Source organism: Primulina eburnea, chromosome 9, assembly GCF_022965805.1.
Source record: "Primulina eburnea isolate SZY01 chromosome 9, ASM2296580v1, whole genome shotgun sequence".
Taxonomy (NCBI): Eukaryota; Viridiplantae; Streptophyta; class Magnoliopsida; order Lamiales; family Gesneriaceae; genus Primulina; species Primulina eburnea.
Genome location: NC_133109.1, coordinates 4946545 through 4967950, shown reverse-complemented (window position 1 = coordinate 4967950; position 21406 = coordinate 4946545). Strand labels below are relative to the sequence as shown.

Genomic DNA, 21406 nt, shown 5'->3' with positions numbered 1-21406 from the left:
TCAAACTTATATGAATTAATTGTGAATTGGCAAGAGGTGGGCTCATAAAAAAATCGAAAAAAAAAAAGAGAAAGAAAAGAAACAATCTAGAACTTGTCTGATTTTCCTTCGAGGCGAAAATACGGAGGAAAATGACTTAGGGATGATTTAGGCGATCTTTGGACCGTTTGAGCCTTTCAAGCCTACCCTATGCATCATTCATATCCCTAGTATTCCCTTTTGAGCCTAATAAATCGAATGGAGTGTGTCAAAGACATACAATTAGCCCCCATTCGTATTCCTTCAAAATCCCACATCAAATACCCATTTTTAGCTCATACACTATTCCTCTACCTTAATTTTGAGAGAAATAAACCCCTTTGGCGCTTTAAAATTTTCAATAACTCCCATGTGTTGATAATTGATAAGAAAAAGTTGGAGGAATTTGAAAAAAAAAAATCATGAAGAATGAGAAAGGGATTGATGAAAAGATATATATAATTATAAAAGAAAAGGAGGAGGAATGAATGTTGTATGATGTGGTTATGAAAAAAAAAACTAAAGGGGAATGTTGTTGAAGATTGAAAGAAGCTGGAGAAAAAAAAATATGGGGGGATATGAATGAAAGTACAAGGAAGATGAAAAAGTTGATGGAGGATGATGAAACTCAATAAGGAGGAAGATAAGAGATGAAGGAATGCGCTGAAGGAATAATTGTTTATTTTCTCTCATTTTGAATATCCCTACCTTTTATTGTAGCCGTGAGCCGTGGCCTAACGTTATAAGCTTAAAAAGACCTATTGACCGGGTCATATTTCTCCAACATTCAGTGGAGAAAGGTATGAAAGACAAGCTTATGGAGAGTTTCTTAAAAAAAAAATCAGAAAATATGAGCATTCCTTGAACTAAAACACCTTTGTGGAATATGAGTTTTGACTTCCACACTACACACGTCTCATTATCTTGATCTTTTCTAGTGAATGCTTGAGTTTTAAAGTTGCAACGAAAGTGAATTTTACGATTTTCGAAGTGTGATATTTTGATTGAGTGTGACGGAATTTGGTAGGTTGAAAAGTGTTGATTGTGTCATTTTTGTGGTGAATCATTGAATATTCCTCGATTATATTTTTTTCTCTGATTTGTTCGAGGACGAACAAAGGCTTAAGTGTGGGGGGATTGATAAGGCCAAATCTTACAAAGATTTTAGGGATTTGATTTGATAATGCGCGGCAATCCGCATTGATGTAATGAAAGTTTTCGGGTTTTTTGTTTGATCAGGCGACACCCGTCTTTATCTAGACTTTTTATCCCTAATTATATGCTTAATTGAATTAATAATTGTAGATTTAAATAAAAGAGGAATAATGATTAAATTTGGAAATAAAATAAATTTACAAGACTTCAAAAAAAGAAAATACCAAAGGAAAAGAAATAAAATATTCTTATATTTTATTATCTTGATATTATTGAAGTTTGATAAAGATTGAGTCTCATATTTGAAAATAAAATCTACAATCTTATTTACGAGGATTAAGTTTGAGATGGGCTTAAAAAGAAATTTGAGGATTAGGCCCATGATGAATTATAAAAAGCAGCTTACGTGAGCAGAAGAAAGGGAGGCGCAACAAAAGAGAAAAAAATCAGCGCGGAAGAGAGAGGAGAGAAGGACATAGAAGAAAGGAGAGGGAACGGAAGTGAACACCAGAGAAGGGGAAAAGAGGAAGGAAGCGTAGAACAGAAGGCTACAGGGAGGAAGAAGATAGAAGAAACACGGAGGAATTCTTCACACACACTACAAATCACTGAGAATTCCTTCCACTCATTCTTTATTTTGTTTTCTTCTATGAACTTAAATATGTGTTCTCACTTTTCTTTTGAATTCATGGAATAATTTTCTTTAGACTAAGACCACGATAGGGCCAAACAATATTTTATTTGATATTTGTTTTATTTTCATTATATTATTTTTCTTGATTTTAATTATTGATTGACGTTGGTTTAATATTTCTTGTTAATAGCCTGATCAACTATTTACATGTATGTTGATTAATCACGAATCGGAAGATGATTGATTAAATATAGCAACAAAGACGTCATCAACACATGGTTAAACTGACTAGAAATAGTATTCGGTTTCAGTGTGCGGTTTTAGGTGAAAACTGAAATTTCACAAAGATTTAACGCATTTAAATCTAATTAAATTCAATTAGAAATAATTGGACTGTTAGACTTAAATAGGTTTATTAACTCGAGGAATCGTTTAATAAATAAATTTGGGGATTTCACCGTAATTGTCAAGAATTAAATAATTAATTGAATTTTAACATGTGTCAACATAGTAGAGTTTGGTACCGTGGTGTGTCTTAGTTATTTATTTGAATTTGAATCCCTCCTTGATATCTGAATCCGTCGTTTTTAATTGCAATTATTTTATTTAAAGCTTAGATTAATAATCCACATATCATCTTTTTATTTATTTCGTCTAGCTTAAGTTAAGTGATATAAATTCTAGTAATTAAATATTAGTCTCTGTGGGATCGATACTTGGACTCATCATCCATTTATTATAACTTGACCTAGTCCGCTTGCTAGATTTATTCCCAACCGAAATCGTCGGTCATCGCCGACGCCGCGGTCTCGGGGCGTGACATTATGGCTCCAAGTGAATCTGAATTATTGAAACAGAAATGCAATACATTGAAATACATGGTTACAGCGATTTCAGGCAAAAAAACGAAAGTAAAAACAGATTTAAGGACAATGGAAACAAAAAAAAAAGAGAAACTAGGAAATTATGGCCTCAGCCGCTGCCCCCAAGCGCAGCCTTGAGTTTCTTGATTTGTGCTTCATCAAGGAACGTCACCTTCTCCAGAATATCAGTCGCCAACGAGTTCCCAAACAGAGCAAAATCAGTGATCTGCAGCCCGGGGCCTTCGCTGCTAAAGCTCGCAAACGCCACGGCGGTAGTCCCACCTCCATTGATCTGAAAGTGCAGCACCCCTTGTGGGATAATCATGCTATCTCCCTTCTGAAGCTTCGCCACAAACACTTGGTTAGCCGAGGAGATAAATCCACTGACGACGAAGCCCTGGGTCACCAGCAGAAGCTCTGCGGCACCAGGGTGAGTATGCATTGGGATTACGCCTGCCGGGTCCAAGTCGAGGCGGAGCAGGGAGACGCCTTGGCCATTTAGGGCGGGGAACTGGGCTGTAAATGCTGGTGTAACGGATGCTTTGATGAGGGCTATTTTAGGTGCGGGCTTCCGTAAACCGGTGAAAACGAAGTCGGATACTGTTGCATTGGCTGATGGCTTGCACGTGTAACCAGACGGGGTTTCGGGGCCGGTCAAATCTGCTATGCAGAAGTCCTGCACCAAAGCGTTGATGCAAGTTAGGGCGAAGAGAGTGAAACAAAGAAAGATTAATCTTAGCATTTTTGGCTGATGAGCAAGTGTATATAATAAGTATTTGGTGTGGTTGTGTTGCATTTGGAATGAGAGTCGGGGAGGTTTATATAGAGTTTGAAGCATTCTTAATGTGTGGCTATAATGTCAGCAGGAAATTTGAAAGTCGGAGGAGAACCACAAATTGGTTTAGTGAAGAAGAATGATGCTTACTCAGACGGATAGGCCCTTTTGAGTTTTAAGAAAGAAAAAGGACAGAAAATCCCTTTTTCATTCATAAAGAATCATATCCATTTAGATTGCTAATCTCCATCATAAAGTCGACAACTAGCTCCATCAGACATAAAAAATTTACATTTGTAAATAATTATGCTGTTATTGAAATCATATATCAAACATAATAAATAGCATTATATGCCCATTTTAAGCAAGAGTCATCGTGATTTGTTGAAACTGTTGTAACTGATAATGTTGTTGAAAGTGTGTTTAATAACAACAGATAAAATCCCTTGTGGTAGCTACTATTTGCGACGGTTTATTAAAAACAGTCGCTAATTAGCATTGTTTTATGACATATAGTCGGTAAAATTAGCGACGGACATGATAAAAAACTATCGCTACTTAACGACGGTTTACTATACCGTCGCTAATTTTAGCTACGGTTTGACATAATGTACGTCGCTAATTTTAGCGACGATTTTTCATGATGTCCGTCGCAAAGTGTTTCAGGAAAATAAAAAAAAAATAGTTTTAATAATTTAATAAATCAAAAAAAAACTTACAATCACACTATGCTAACAATATTTATTATCTTAACTAACACTTAAAAACTTACCAAAAATTGAAACCAAAAAATTTACCCTAAATCGAAACTAAAATAGTCTAAGAGAGAAAAATTTGAAGTGTTGTGAAGTGGTGTGGAGAAAAATGGACTGAAAACACAGATATTTATAAACAATTTGCGACGGTTTTTGTTGAAAACGTCGCTATTAGCTATTAGCGACGGTTTATGCAGACACTGTCGCTTGTGTATTAATCCGTCGCAATTGGCATTTGATAAGTTCTAATTGAAATGGATTGTTACAAGTAGTTCTAAAACCAAAGTCTTTCGGTAGAATCTTTCTAAATGAAAGAAGAGTTGATATAGAAGTGTTAACATATATATATAAACATTCATAAAATATATGTTATTTACTTTTTCGTACTTTATATCTCCAGCTGTTGCTTATTTGAATATATATTTTAACACTAGTCTAAATTAATTGTTTCAACGCTTGTCTATTCTTTAGTGGTCTAGTGAAGTCAACCTTTCAAAGATTTTAGTTTTAACAACCTAAAAATGGTCAAAACAACTCGTTTTAAGAAAATATTTTACATAGTTTATTCACCCTTTCTAAATTTGGTTCCGATCTCAACAATAGTGATCATTATAATTTTTATAATTGCAGATTATGTCTTAAATAGGATTCTAATATATTTTATTGTATTTTTTTGTGTGTTTTTGTTTACTTTAAGTTGAGATCGTGCTCAATATATATAGATATAGAGTGAATCTCATGTGAGACCGTCTCACGGATCATAATCTGTGAGACGGGTCAACCCTACCCATATTCACAATAAAAAGTAATACTCTTAGCATAAAAAGTAATACTTTTTCATGGGTGACCCAAATAAGAGATCCGTCTCACAAATACGACCCGTGAGACCGTCTCACACAAGTTTTTGCCATATATATATATATATATATATATATATATATATATATATATATATATATATACTTTGAATAATATTTTGCCCACAAGATTAAAGTTCTTGAACTCGAGACACTTGAAATTGAACCGGGGAAATTGACATAAAATGGAGGACTAACTAAGGAGCTATTCATGAGTCATATGCTTATTTTCCATCTCTTTTAAGTTTTAACTGTCTAGTTAAAACTACACAAGGACTAAACCGAGAAAATTACGTAAAATGAATTATTAATTCGGAACAATTGAAAAATAAGAATTTGAATTAAGAAAATGAAATAAAATAGGGGACTAAATAGGGAATTATTTTTTTAAATTCAAAATATATATTTTATGAGGCGAAATCAATGTTTAAATATATAAAAATATCTTTACATACGATATATATTAAAATTTTTATATAGAATGTAATTATGCTAATATAATATTTTAAATATTATTTTGAATTTTTATTTATTAAATTCTATTTTTTAGTAGATTAAAAAAGTCACTTTAGTTGAACTATTATTATTGAGTATAATTTTTTTAGATATTATTTTGATTTATAAATTTCATTATATTTAATCTTTAAGTATATGTTTTTAATTTCATTATATTTTATCTTTAAGTATATATGTTTAAAATTATCGCTTTAATATCATTATCAGTGAAGGATAAATAGGATCATGAATGACACACATCTTTAATAAATATAGTATAAATATATCCATAAATTACATTTTTTCAGTATAAAAATATTTATCGCAACACAAATTTTATCTAAACAGTATAAGTAAATTATATCAAACTTTCACTAATAGTAGAAATTAATTAAAGTATGACTTAATTACCTATATATTTCATTCAACATAATTAAATTTGGAGTAATTGCATTATATTTATCATTTATAAAAAAAATTATATTAAATAAGAAACTTTTAAAATTTTATATTTTATTTACTAATTCATTAATATTTTAATCAATCAAAATAAGTTATTTTAATCAAAATATCTTTCAATACATCTTTTATAAGGGAATTTTTGAAAAATTATTCATAATGAAATTACTTACATAAAATAAGTACCGTAGATATTAAGAATGTTAAATTCCAATAAAATTTTGCAAAAAAAAAACCCGCAACCTTTTGTGTTAGGAGATAAATAGGACCGATCCTAACAACTTCTAGATCCGAATTTAACTTTAAAAGAGGTCCTTAAATCATAACGTGCATACATATTTTTTTAGACTCATAACAACTTTTTTTGAATTAAATAACTATCTTAAAGACAATATAAAACTAAACAATGCACAATAGTCAAAACATATATCATAATTTAGTAATAAGATCAGACATGTACAAAATGATCACTGAAATATAATCAGTCTTACAGTTTTAGAGCTAAGAATACCAATCAACTTTTTTAATAATTTATTTCTCAATTGATAACATAACCAATTCATTCAATATTTTTTTGTGGCACGGTTGATAGGAGAGAAAATTTTGATGGGCTTTAACTTTGAGAAACTTAGTTTACACTTATTATTATAACTATAAGATCAATGATATTTTCTTCAATTAATTCACTAAAAAAACTGTCACGCCCCGAGACTGGGGTTATAAGTCGACATCGACGTTGTTCAACAATCACATAATCGCCAAACAACAAGCCTCGTAGTTCAGTATAAACCAAAACCAGTCTATTTCATAATTAACTCAAAATAATCTTGTCTTAGAGTGATAAATTCCAAAACAAAATAAAATATGCGGAAGCGTTATACAACTTGAATCGAAACTTAGGAAGAACATAAGCGAGTTTCATATCTCGAAACTTCATCACCAACTCCAATACGTGTCTTATTCATCCTCGTCAACTTGATCTTCATTCTTATCTGGGGAGAAATGTAAGAGGTGAGTGTTTGGGAAACACTCAGCAAGTGGGGGCCGATCGATTACCACAAATACATATAAATATAATTTAAAATCCATATTTCAAACTGATTTTCAAAACGTAGTATTTCATATCAGATCAGAATCGGAATCGAAATGCAAAATAGAGATTATCAGACAATTCAGAACAGAACGAATCAGAACAAACGAAAACACTGTTATTCATCTCGTTTTCCATGGTCAAATTGTCCTCAATATGTTAGTCTTCTAAGGGGTGAGGCCAAAACACAGTTTTATACCTACTGATGGGGGCCGGAACACAGTTTTATACCCACTGATGGGGGTCATATAAATTTACAATCGTCATTCCATATCCCACTCGAATCATAATAGTGCACCACAGAATCAGATGTATCAAACAACACTTATCGAAATTTTTGAATGAACTCAGTAGAATCAAAGAACATCGGAAATAGAAGAAACATATCGTACATCGATCGAGATTTTATGAAATATATAATAGTATTTTCGAAAATGGTTTGACACACATACAATTATGCCATGAAATACTTATACAAAGTTTAAGTTACAAAGAAATACATAGCAAAAGCACACTTACCTGATTTCGTTTGGATTAAAATGCTAGAAGGACGTGCTAAAAGAACTCCGTTCGAACAAGGTCGCGGCAAAGCTTCGAATTCGGTTGCTGTAATGCTTCAAATTTGGCATGTTTTTCCAGCAGCTATATTTCGAATTTCTGTAGTTACGGGGATGGATTTTGCAATATGTGAGGTGGGATTACTACCACCTATGTTCTTCTTATACAGGCTTGGATAGTCAGCTACAAGGTAAGCTTTTATCACTCCCTTAATGTTGCTAATGGCTTAGTCAAAGGGATTATTACACTCTTCTCTCCCCAAATGAACGTGGCCTCTTCTTGATTCGAGATACACATCCGAGATTCATGCTGTAATGGTGAGTGATTTTGGCTTCCTTAAGTGCAAATGGAGAGCGATTTTGGCTGAATGAATCTCTTCCAAGATTGGTGCACTTCCATATTGCACATGGTGATAAATGATTAATAATGAAGGGACAATGATTATTCAAATTTTCAAGATTATGATTGTATGGAACTAAAAAATATTGTGCCAAAAAATTGAGCTGAAATTTCTTATGACATATATAGATTTTCTCGTTGCAAAATTTCGGGTCTTCACAAAAAACTCATATGTGGGAACATTTTAAGTTGTAGTGATTAACCTATCTTAAGTAAATTTAAGGAGAAAAACAGAACTAAGAAGCCTAACTGATTACAAAGCCAGACTGATAAAAACATAATAAGGATATTGATAGCTAAATTGATTCAAGATCGACTGATGAATCCCCTGCCTATCTAGTTGATCAGTCAGACCAAAGACTTATATTTCCTGAAGAATCAATATGATCAATCATTAAAGAATCAGAACCTAGCTGAAATATCAAATAAAAATTTATGTACTAACATTCACTGAACATTAATCAAAATGTTAGATCTTAATGCATTACCAAAACATGTCAAAAAGGACGATGACATGACAACAATGACATCTCCATTTGGAAACAGGAAAAATGATTACTTTTGCAAATTGAAGATATAAATAGATCAGTTGATCAAGCTCCAAGTTAGACGGTTACACATTTGGATTTTCAAAATAAACTGATCTTCTCAGTAAAAAGATTTTCGAGAGCCAAACTGAAATAGTCAGCACACTTTGATAAATCATTATATAATCATTTTGAGGATAGAATTTATGCTCAAAAATTCTCTGATAAATTATTGTAATTGAGAGTAAGAAATCTTACTGCTCAAAGTATCTAGATTGAAGTTTTTACTAATAGTTTCAGTTAGGCAGTATTAAGTCCTACCGAAGTGGGTGATTTCAAATTAATTGTAATTACCAAAAAAATTTAGTGCAAGCCTTCCGCAAGGAAAAATAAGTGACGAATGAGTTTTGGAATCTCCGAACATCCAGAAACAACCTTGAATTTATTTACTTTTCAATTTACCTTCTTTACTGACCTTCTTGATAAGTCATTTGTTCAACCAGTTGCAGTAAGCCTACTTCTACACAGTTCACGCTGATTGACTTGATGAAAATCCAACTGAAAAGAACAAAATTTCAGTGTTGCTAACTCAACCGAAAAATCTTGAGATAAATTGATTCACCACTCTAAATTAATTTTCTATCCTAACATCATATCAGTCAGAGAATAATTTTTATATTGGTCCAATTACACATCTTCTTATAAATTTATAGAATAAAAATGGTTTTTTTTTTTTTTTGTTTATTTTGACCCCGATAAAATATATTTATATCTGAAAAAAAACTACCAAGCGATAGAGAAATAATAAATTTTATAAATAATTTTATCAAGAGACCTAGGAATTATAAAAAAAGTTTATATTGGACAAAACGAAAATAAATTTCTATGATAAGAAGAAAAAATAATCCAAAAATAATAAATTTATATCAAATTAATTTATAATACTATATAATAAAAAACATTATGGGCTTAAAAAATAGACCTGACAAACGATATAAGCTTCCAAATACAGCTTTTATTAGTACCCTGAAAACGAAGAGGCGGAGCCACTCACCCATGCATATTTGTGACCACTGCATGAATGGTTGCTTTTCACTCACTAGGCCTAGTGCTACTTCCAATTTTGATCCATACTTATAAGCAGGGACCGTAGTCAAAAAATATTGGAGAGGGAAGAGCAAATATTATGGAGAAAAAAAATTATTTTTAGATCACTAGTCAATAAAAAAAAAAAAAAAAAGAGGAGACGATCGGTACTCACCCTCCCCCCAATATTAGCTCCGTCCCAGCTTTTATATATATGTGTGTGTGTGTGTGTTGGGGGGGGGGGGGGGGGGGGGGGGTGTTTCTTAAATATCTGGGCTGGCTCCATCCTGTATTAAACAGTAATGGATTCAATTAAAATCAAATCGAATATTCTAAAATCGAATTAACTGAATATTTTTTCTAATAACTGAACCGACCGAACTTTACTACGAAAACCTAATAAACAAAATCGAAAAAATCGATTATTTCAATCAGTAGCACAATCAACCGAAATTTTAGAATTTTTTATAATAATTATGTTTTAAATAAAAAATTGTAATATAAAAATTAGATTAAATAAATTTAAATTTTATTTATTAAAAAATATTTTTAAATATAGACTATTGTCTAATAAATTTTATTAGAAATTGTAATATTTATATCCTTATAAAGTTTATTAAAAAACTTAATAATGCTAATTTTATTAATAAAAGTTTAGTTTGTTATGTTAATCGAAATTTTATATTAGAAAATGAAATCGAACCGAACTAACCTATATTTTTAAAATATTAAACCGAACTTCCGAATTAACCGAATGTAGGACCAAATGTTTGCCGCTTTAACAAAAGTTATAGTTGGTGGTAATGGTGCAACTCAAATATTTTAAATCGCACAGCAGCCCAAATGTCATGGTTCGATCGCTCTATCTAGTAGCGACAATTATTGCACCTCAACACCGAACCGAATTTTAAAATTAATTCATTTCGATATGTTATTTTGGTTGAAACCAATATTTTATTCACTTATAGACTGTAATTGATGTTTGCTTGTTATTTTTTTATATATGCTCTTTTGGTTTAAAAATAACCTGATAGTTTTATTTTCTCCATTCTCTGAGTTACTTAACTAGAAAAATTCAATATTCTCAAAATTTTTATGACAAATAATTATTTTTCAAATTTCATACTTATTCAATTTTTGTTATTATAAATAGAAAAATCACAAAACAAGCCCAATAATAATTGCACATCAATAATCATTATACATTTCAACCAATTGATTATTATTCCAAAAATGTGCAACAATAGATTTTCTGGATAAAATTCAAATTTCAAAATTCATATATATCATAAGATAATATTATTGCAACTTGAATAATCACATCTAAATATTCAATATAATTTTAGCGTCGTTGAATTTTTTTATTTCAAAGTTACATCATTTCATAGCATACGATAATAAACAACCAATAAATAGTAATGAATTATGATTTATGGGAATTGTTTTATTTTTAATTTTTAAACTTGAGACTACAAAAAATAGAAAAAATAAAACTTATAAAAAATTTGTTTTAATTTTAATATGGGATGAAAAAATATTTAATTTAAAAATATTAATTGTTTTTAATAAAATAATAGGTGGGCTGGAGCCCACCCTAGTCCAAGAGTAGCTCCGCCCCTGTGGGGTCTTTTATCAAATTATAGCACATTTTATTATCATTTAACAATCTACCGTACTTTTTAAAAATTTATTAAAATATTGTAAAAAAAAAATTTTTTTAAAAAAAATAAAACTTGTACTCCCCCGCCCATCCAAATGGGGGAGGAGCAAATTATTTTTAAATTATTTCCCCTCCCCCGCCTGTAGGGGAGGCGGGGGAGGGGGAAATTATTTTTAAATTATTTATATATATTTATATATATATATATATATATATATATATATATATATATATATATATATATATATATATATATATATATATATATACACACGAGACTTCCATTTTTTCTTCAAAGATTTGTCACTTTTGTGTTCACGAAGTTCAATTCCATTTAGTATTCAAAGGTTTGTCACTTATATTGTGTTAAAACATTTGTCCGTGGATTTGATTTTTTTTTCGTTTCAAATTTTTTTAATAAAATTTTGAATTTTAATAATTTTATAGCTTTCTGTCTCTTCATTTATTTCAGGAAGTGTTGATATTGGTATTATCTTGTCTATCTTATTAAAATGTAAATAATATTTCTGAGTGTTCTTAAAATTATTTGTATTCAATTAATTTATTTGATGGTTGTATTATATTAATTTGAATTTATGTTTAAAATTTTTTAATCTTAATTCGTTAAAATTATTATCTTAATTTTTGGTATGATATATTTATTTGTTAATTTGTTATCATAAATATTATTGAAGTGTTTTTATTTATTATGTTTACGTAAAAATGATATATTTGTTTAGGGGATTTTAAAATGACCTTCTACACATGTATGTTTATGATCAAATTTAACTTTAAGTTAGTTTTTAAAACTAGCATTTAATTAAATTAAATTCCAATTATATCCTTTGAATCATTTTCATAATGACAGAGAACATGTTAAATTAAGTCAAATAAGAGGGATTATTTCCTATTATTATCATAATTAAATTTGGTATTAGATTAAATAACTAATCAAACTAACATATTAATTATGTTAATTGCTAAATATGTTAATTAGCTTTTTACATTGTTTTTATGAATACGGACGTTGTTAATATAAATAATCATTTTCACAACAAAAATTGATATATCATATTTGAAAAATTAGCGATATACCTCAATCAGGACTGATTGATGCCGAATATTTCTTCACTCCTTCAATTCACCGACGGAACAATAACTCGAGAAAGAATACTTATTATCAGATGCAAAACAAGAAAAATAACTTCAGACATATATAGAGAAACAATACATGAATTCTTTATTGCCTATATTTAAAAAAAAATTAAAGACAACTCGTGATTCAAATAAATACAAAAACATTAATTATTCGACACAAATTGATGCGACATTGAAAGATATGATAAGATCCATCTTTTTGTACAGTAACGTTAAATCATTTTTTAGATAAAATAAAATATATTAATTTCGTCGTTTTCCATTATCCACCAATAATTACACAAAAAAACAAAATTATAATATTTAAAACATAAAAGAACACATCATAAAAAACAAAAGAATTTTACTTTAAAAATATTTAAATTTGTCCGCCGCTGCAATAGGCGGGCAAGCATTTGAAATTTTATAATTTAAAAATATATTTCATTTTTCAATAATAGCTCTCCCCCGCCTGTCGTACAGGTTCATTTCTACCTCCCCCGCCTCGGGCGAGGTTCTACCTCCCCCGCCTCCCCTACAGGCGGGGGAGGTGAAATATTTTGCTCCCCCCCCCCATTTGGAAGGGCGGGGGAGTAAAAGTTTTATTTTTTTAAAAAAAAAATTTTTTTTACAATATTTTAAAAAATTTTAGAAAAGTACGGTAGATTGGTGATAGAATATAAAAAGTACTACAATTTGATAAAAGACCCGCCCCTGTGTGCGCGTGCGTTCTTTAATTGGAAAGGGGAATAATTTTGCGTAATACTTAGCTAGTTTGTTTATTTTTTTGAGGGAAAACCACACTAGAGGCCATAATATCACAGAATAAGGCCTTCGAGAATACATTAATTATTGTCAAACCTTAGAGTGTAAAATACGTCTATTCAAAAAGCTAAAGCTAATCATTTACTATTAACTTTAAAATGTTAGAAAAAATAATTCGTTATCCACTAGTTTTTTTAATTTTGAGTTTTAGTTCAATAAGTTTTCAATTTTGTTTTGATACATTAATTTTTAATTCTAGACTATTTTTGACTATTTTGATCTTCATGTCTACGTTCTCGCGAAATATAATTGTAAGTTAAAAAAATTAAATTTATGCACCAAAACCAAACTGAAAACCTAGTTTCTATGAGCGTTAGCATAAAAAAAAATCATATTTATATTTCTTATAAATCCATCATAAAAATATCATATATTTTCTTCAAATATAGGCGCATGAACATTCATCTCCATTATTATGACCTCGTAATGGCGGAAACTTCATTTAATGCAACGTGTTGTTCCAAACTAATCGTGTACACCTATGTGAGTATCGACGAGGTCACGAGAATGTAATGAAACATATTAAAATTGTACAAATAAGTGAATGTTATTTCATCGGAGCTTGCATAATAGATATGCAACGTATCAAAACTATATATATGTTATGGCTCCAAGTGAATCTGAATTATTGAAACAGAAATGCAATACATTGAAATACATGGTTACAGCGATTTCAGGCAAAAAAACGAAAGTAAAAACAGATTTAAGGACAATGGAAACAAAAAAAAAAAAAGAGAAACTAGGAAATTATGGCCTCAGCCGCTGCCCCCAAGCGCAGCCTTGAGTTTCTTGATTTGTGCTTCATCAAGGAACGTCACCTTCTCCAGAATATCAGTCGCCAACGAGTTCCCAAACAGAGCAAAATCAGTGATCTGCAGCCCGGGGCCTTCGCTGCTAAAGCTCGCAAACGCCACGGCGGTAGTCCCACCTCCATTGATCTGAAAGTGCAGCACCCCTTGTGGGATAATCATGCTATCTCCCTTCTGAAGCTTCGCCACAAACACTTGGTTAGCCGAGGAGATAAATCCACTGACGACGAAGCCCTGGGTCACCAGCAGAAGCTCTGCGGCACCAGGGTGAGTATGCATTGGGATTACGCCTGCCGGGTCCAAGTCGAGGCGGAGCAGGGAGACGCCTTGGCCATTTAGGGCGGGGAACTGGGCTGTAAATGCAGGTGTAACGGATGCTTTGATGAGGGCTATTTTAGGTGCAGGCGCCCGTAAACCGGTGAAAACGAAGTCGGATACTGTTGCATTGGCTGATGGCTTGCACGTGTAACCAGACGGGGTTTCGGGGCCGGTCAAATCTGCTATGCAGAAGTCCTGCACCAAAGCATTGATGCAAGTTAGGGCGAAGAGAGTGAAACAAAGAAAGATTAATCTTAGCATTTTTGGCTGATGAGCAAGTTTATATAATATAAAAGTACTTGGTGTGGTTGTGTTGCATTTGGAATGAGAGTCGGGGAGGTTTATATAGAGTTTGAAGCATTCTTGATGTGTGGCTATAATTTCAGCAGGAAATTTGAAAGTTTTAGGAGAACCACAAATTGGTTTAGTGAAGAAGAATGATGCTTACTCAGATGGATAGGCCCTTTTGAGTTTTAAGAAAGAAAAAGGACAGAAAATCCCTTTTTCATTCATAAAGAATCATCCATTTAGATTGCTAATCTCCATCATAAGGGGTCGACAACTAGCTCCATCAGACATAAAAAATTTACATTTGTAAATTATAATTATGCTATTATTGAACTCATGTATCAACCATATATAATAGCATTATATTGTCCATTTCAGGCAAGATTCTTCGTGATTTGTTTTTTTAACTTTACGTAAAAGGCATCCTAGATATCTTCCATATTATCTTATAAACCCGTGATCTTCGATCCTATTATATTTCTAATGTCGGACTTTGATTGTGTTCTCAATAAATGACCACCATTATTATCATGGTTCGGGCACATATGTTCGTTCTCTTCACTTGGAGAATTTTACACTCCAATCAAGGTCACTCTTCTCCACTACGTTGGAGCGCACGCCTTACGTATAATACTGGGAACACCGCATACCTCGAGAGCTCGTTATGTATTAATTGGAGCCCTCCACCTCCTTCTTTTAAGTATCCGAGAATTCTGTTCACACATGACCTGATCTAGACAAATGTCTCTGATAACATCTGTTGTACCATTAAACTCACATATCACCACAATCGTAAATATTGATCACTTTAAGCAGAATATCCTTGTGGGTTTGTTTTTTAACTTTACCAAAAAAAACCTCATACCAATTGAGACTTCTCCCATTTTATAAACCTATGAACTTTCTAATGTATTCCCAACGTGAGACTTTAGGCGATTTCACAACCTTTATAATTATTTGGTCGATTTTATGCCACCAAACCACATAAAACAGCTCGTTATCACTTACAATTTCTGGTTTAATTACCACTCGTTAGATACTAATATTTCATCTAGCCCACCATATTGGTTTTGAAGAATTAAATGTACTTGGATAATCTATTCCCAGATAATCTAATTTTTTTCTAAAACCAATCAAGGAACTCCTTTGGAGACCAAGTTCCAGGCGCAGTTTAATTTTTATAAGTAGGATGTTATCTATCTACAAGAATTTAATGTGTTTCTTGAGTAGCATAGCTAGGTAGAATATATATATCATGCATGTATATTTGGCTACTCGTGAAGAAGCAAAAGAAGTGGTCCAAAAAGGGCACATGGAAACTGAGAAAGGAAGAGAAGAAGAAGACATGAAAGACAGCTATAGAAAAGGGCAAAGAAAGCTACGAATGATATCCATTTCCTATCCTTCATTTCCATTCACTTCAATTCTAACCACTAAAACCTGTTTTTGTGTTGTGATCTTCAAAATATTGCCTTTTTGACTCACTCCACTGGTGCACTTCTAAACATTACTTCCATCTTTTACATCAAAAATTTATATAGCAGACACTTACATATGATATATCAGTTTAACTAAATCCAAAGGTTATGAAATTTACATATATAGCTTCTGGTGGAGGTTTTCACGGGTGTGAGAAAAGACTGAGCCAGAATATAGAGGTTGCGGGATAACATTTTTTAAAAAAAATATTAGAGGAAAGTGAAAAAATATAATTAGTTTTAAGCTCTTAGTCAATAAATTTTAAAAATTGAGAGGGCGGTCACACTCGTCCGCCCTCGACTCCGTCACAGGTGGTGGGTTTTTGTACGTCAGAGACTGACTACTCGAACAAGTGAATGCAAAATTGCTTGGTGATGCTTCATTCAGATATCCTCCTTGAGCGGGCAACTATAGTACATTCACACATGCATAGGTGGACTGCATACCATATCCAACAAGAATATGCCAATCATATCCATTTAATCGGAAAAAAAGTGTTTTCCGATTCTCCTAATTTTGAACTCCCAAAAGCAAATTTTGGAAAAAAATAATCTAAATATTATATAATTCTCATTTTTTAATGCTTTCAAAATCTAATAAATTTTTCGAAGTTCAACAAGTGAGGAAACGCTCCATTTTGAAAATGTTATTTTTCCGTAGATGTAGGTTTTCTTTTTTTTTTACCGAACTACCTTAAAATTGTCTGCTTTTATTTTTGTTTCAGTTTTATTTTTTGCTTATTATGAAAATTGGGTAAAATAAGAAAAAATGGGATCAACAAGTGTTGGGTGCAATAATTATCTTTGTTTGGTAGAGCGATCGAACCGTGGTGCTTGAGCTGCTCTGCGGTTTAAAAGATTTGAGTTGCACCATTACCACCAGCTATAGCTTTTGGTAAAGTGACAAGCGCTCGGTCCTACAATTGTTATCAGAGCCAAGGTCACGGGTTCGATTCACATTGATTGCAAGGAATGCAATTTGCAATCAATGTGAATGAGATTGTTCGGTGAAATAATTGTCCTTGCTTGGTAGAGCGATCGAACCGTGGTGCTTGAGTTGGTGTGCGGTTTAAAAGATTTGAGTTGCACAATTACCACCAGCTATAGCTTTTGGTAAAGCGGCAAGCACTCGGTCTTACAACAAAACTATTTAGGTGTTTGCACACTTTAAATTAAGGGTAAATTGGAGAAAACTCGCCAATCCTAGTTTCAAATTAGAATTCAATTTCTAGAGCATAAAAACTTAGTTTGCACTTCTCGAATTTGACAAAAGTGATAAAAATATTTTCTCGATTTTATTTTGGCCCAGAAATGGTATCAGAACCTAGGTTAAATAGTTCAAACATACAATATTATTAATATATAATTAAATGTTTGATGAGGAGATTTTCTCAAAATATGAATCCTAACATACGTTCAAGATTTATTATTTTCGTGTTTTATTCCAACATTTTGGAATATTTCAAACAAGAAGTTATAACCAAGGTTAGATATCAGGAATCCATAGGAACATATCAAAATACTGATGTAAAATTATGATTCAAAGTAATAGAATCGTAGAAGTAGTCCCAGATTTCTCTAAACTTCAGATTTCACTAAACTTTCGAGAGACTTTAGAGAAATCGAAAACACAATACAAAATTATGGCAATAAACTATATTATGTACCACTGAAAATTGAAGAAATAATTGAAAAACAAGAATAAATTCTTGAGACATTAAAGAATATTCAAAAAAGTATTCAAACTCTAGAACAAAAATCATGTTCTAGTAATAGGATTATAGAAATAAGGTTACCACGATCTTTTGGTACTGAACCTCTATTACATCAAAGAAGAACAACCAATGTGATGCAAAAAACTTTAACCAACAAACAAAAAATGATCAATCTAATTATAACTATCACAGAGAAAAAAATAATCTAATGACAACTATAGAAAGGATTGATTTAGAAGATTTCAAAACTCGCAGTCTTTTGCAAATGTCAAGGCAGTAGATCTGAAAATGAACGCAACTGGAGGAAGGGAACAACCCATAATTAGCAAGGCACCTCCTCATGAACCATCAAGACATGAAAGTATGGGATCTTATGATACAAACATGGGAAGAACCAGAACATATTTCCAAATCGGTGGAGAAGCACATTCAGCAGGAACAAGGTTAAAGAGAAATCAAATTATCTTGCACCAAACACCCAATGGGAAAATTGTTTTAAAACTAATATATTTTTATAGGGTTATACTTAACCTTGATGTTTTGGATTTCAAAAATAGAAAAAATTTCATGGATGACTGGACATCAGCTATGAGAATCGCAATAGGACTACTTGATCTCAACCAAGAAAAATTCATTAAACTTTTACAAATGAGTTTCATGGGATAAGTCAAAATCGTCTTGGACATGACTTCGACATAAACCAAATAGTCAGCCCTAACCAGATAATCTTTTAGCGAGATAGTCGAAAGAATGAATGTCCTATTTAAAATAAAATTTATAAGGGTAGACTATTTTAACAATCAAGACATGAAGAAAAAATATATATTCAAGATATGTATAGTCTTGAATTACATGAGATCTGTTTAGTGAGTGAATATATTATGTTATTCCATAAATATTTATAGAGTTCATGGGACGAAAAATATAACAATACTACTTTTCTTCTTCAAAATGCCAAGTCACGAAAGAGAAATGCTAATAAGATAATATATCCATGGAAATCTAGATTCTCTGGTTAGACGAGCTTATTTTCTTAAAGAAAAGTTAGCAGGATGGTGTCATATGACAACATTTAAAAAATTAAAAATTAATAAATGTACTCTTTTATCTTGTAAAGAAAATGATCTTCCAACATTCACTGGAAGTAAGGCAAAAAGGCAAGAAAATTGAAGAGCTTTAAATTTCATTCTTATACCATAAGTGGAAGACGTGGAGGATGTTCTTGAAAAAACAAGAATAATATAGTCTAGACAGAAAGACATGTCTTATAAATTTGGAAACAAAGTTGACCATCAAAGAAAAAAAATGTCATCACAAGCATTGAACTCATCACAAAACATGAGACGAACACAAACAAAGTAAAATTTCAGAAGAGCTCACTCCAGAGCTAAGGAAATTTTTTAAGATTGTATTGCTGGACATGTAGAGCAAGAGATCATATTTCGACCAACTATCCAGAAAATAATAGAAAGGTAATAAGGAGCTTCGAATCAATTCCAGATATAAAATAAGTAGTTTATTACCGAGATCTAGTTCAAGTGTATCAGTTTGAGTATATTCCATCAGACGAGAGTGTATATGAAGAAAATAAAGTCTTAGGTCAAGAAAGATCCGACAGAGAGACTGAGTCAGAATTTCACTAAAGACAAAGTGTTTTGACATGAAACACATGAATATTTGTCTTGATTATTTAGCCAGATAATTATATCTCATAACATAACATGATCTAAAAAATCAGGAAATAAAATCCTAGCTTACAGAGATATAAAAGATTCTCTGCATTACAGGTAGAAAAATTCTTAAGAAATCTAGGTCTAAGTAACATAAAACATCATCTAATCTATAAGGTTTTTAGAAAGAAAATGACAATCCCCATGGAACTTATGAAAATCGTATGGAGATAACATTAATTTATTTTGAAGAAATAAAGATGAATTTCAAAAGCTCAAGCTTAAAATAGCACAAACCATGTCTTGGATTCATATTGGAGCAATCCAGATCATAATAAAAGCTACCTTCAAAGAAGGAATACATGCACTTATGGATATTGCTATATGCGACAAATGAATGAATAATATTCAAAATTTGATACCGGTAACTATCTCAGAAAATCTCCGTGCAAGAAAAATTGTATGGTAATTTATACAAGAATTGCTTACAACTTGAATGATCGAGATTTTAATCGAGCTTTAATGTTACATCAAAATTTCAAGGAAAAAAGATTAATGAAAGAAGGTAATAAAACATATTATATTACTTATCAAATTTCATATGCTCTATCTAATACACATCATTCACAATTTTTTTTATTAAAAATGATTTTATAGAACTTGTTTATCCAGAAAAGAACGAGTTTCCTTCAATACAAAAAACAGATATCTAGATCCAAGACAAACCATTCCTACAAAGGAATCAAATTCTTAGATTGGAACCAAGGATACTATCTTTTCAAGGAGATATGATCATAAGTCACATGTGGGAAAAATCACATGTCCAGGAAATCCAACCGGTAACAAAAATCATTTCAACAATAGAAAATTTTAGATGTTATGAAAGATGGAGGGAATTCGAAATAGTATTCGATATTACAAGACAAAAATCAATTTTGTTGTAATATCATATACTATTTTTAACAACTTATGATAGAACTTACCAAACAGGGGCAGAGCCATGATCATTATTCCGTATAGGTAATAATAATATAATTAATAAAGTAAAAAAAAAAAAAGACTGGTTGATCAACAAACATAAATGATATGTCATAAGGTTCAAGCACAAGTCACACAAGATCAGAAGTAGGTGTTAGTTAATGGGAAGCGCCAAAAAATGATGAAGAACAACGTGTACAAAACTCACGATTAAAACAAAATCTGATAGAAAATATCAACTTTACAGTTGAAAAAAAAATGCATGAATTCATTCCCAATCGGAAAAAAGACTCAAAATTTAAAAACAACTAAATGATCGAATAATATTGAATGAAAAAGCGAACCTTGAATTTGATGAAATTCTGTATTTTATAGAGAATATAAATGATGAAACAATAGGTATTATGAATTGGAATGACTATTAATCAAAGTGTATGAAGTTTGTGACTCATGACAGAAAAGCTATGCAAAAGGTCACATATTGTTTATGTGGGAAGTAATATCAAGGAAAAAATTAAGATTTTATTCTAAAATTTGGGTGTATATTATATATATTTATACTTATTTTTTTGGGCCTAGTGTGGGGAAGTGCCCACACCGTCCACCCTGAGCCTTAGCTGGCTCTCCTCCTATGTTACAAATGAGTGATAAAAATCAGTAAATAGGAAGTTCATATAAAATGAGTTTCATGAAAACAACTGGATCAATTGGTTTTTGGACTAGAGTATCTTGAGGAACACAAACTTTGAAAATGTCTAGAGAATGAAATGAAATTCATAGTATAAAATATGATCTGGAAAATTCAATGACCATGAGTCATTTTCAAGATATATCCCAGTATAGATGTTGTATGAATA

At 31.4% G+C, this 21406-nt stretch overlaps 2 protein-coding genes across 2 annotated transcripts; both read right to left on the bottom strand.

The window, feature by feature from the left end:
• Window positions 1–2628: 2628 nt before the first annotated feature.
• On the bottom strand, window positions 2629–3475 carry LOC140841188 (auxin-binding protein ABP19a-like). The gene has a single exon (XM_073208440.1). The coding sequence runs from the start codon at window positions 3464–3466 to the stop codon at window positions 2780–2782; it is 687 nt and encodes a 228-aa protein (XP_073064541.1). The 5' UTR covers window positions 3467–3475; the 3' UTR covers window positions 2629–2779.
• Window positions 3476–13895: 10420 nt separating this feature from the next.
• LOC140841187 (auxin-binding protein ABP19a-like) lies at window positions 13896–14744 on the bottom strand. Its single transcript, XM_073208439.1, has one exon. The coding sequence runs from the start codon at window positions 14679–14681 to the stop codon at window positions 14049–14051; it is 633 nt and encodes a 210-aa protein (XP_073064540.1). The 5' UTR covers window positions 14682–14744; the 3' UTR covers window positions 13896–14048.
• Window positions 14745–21406: the final 6662 nt, after the last annotated feature.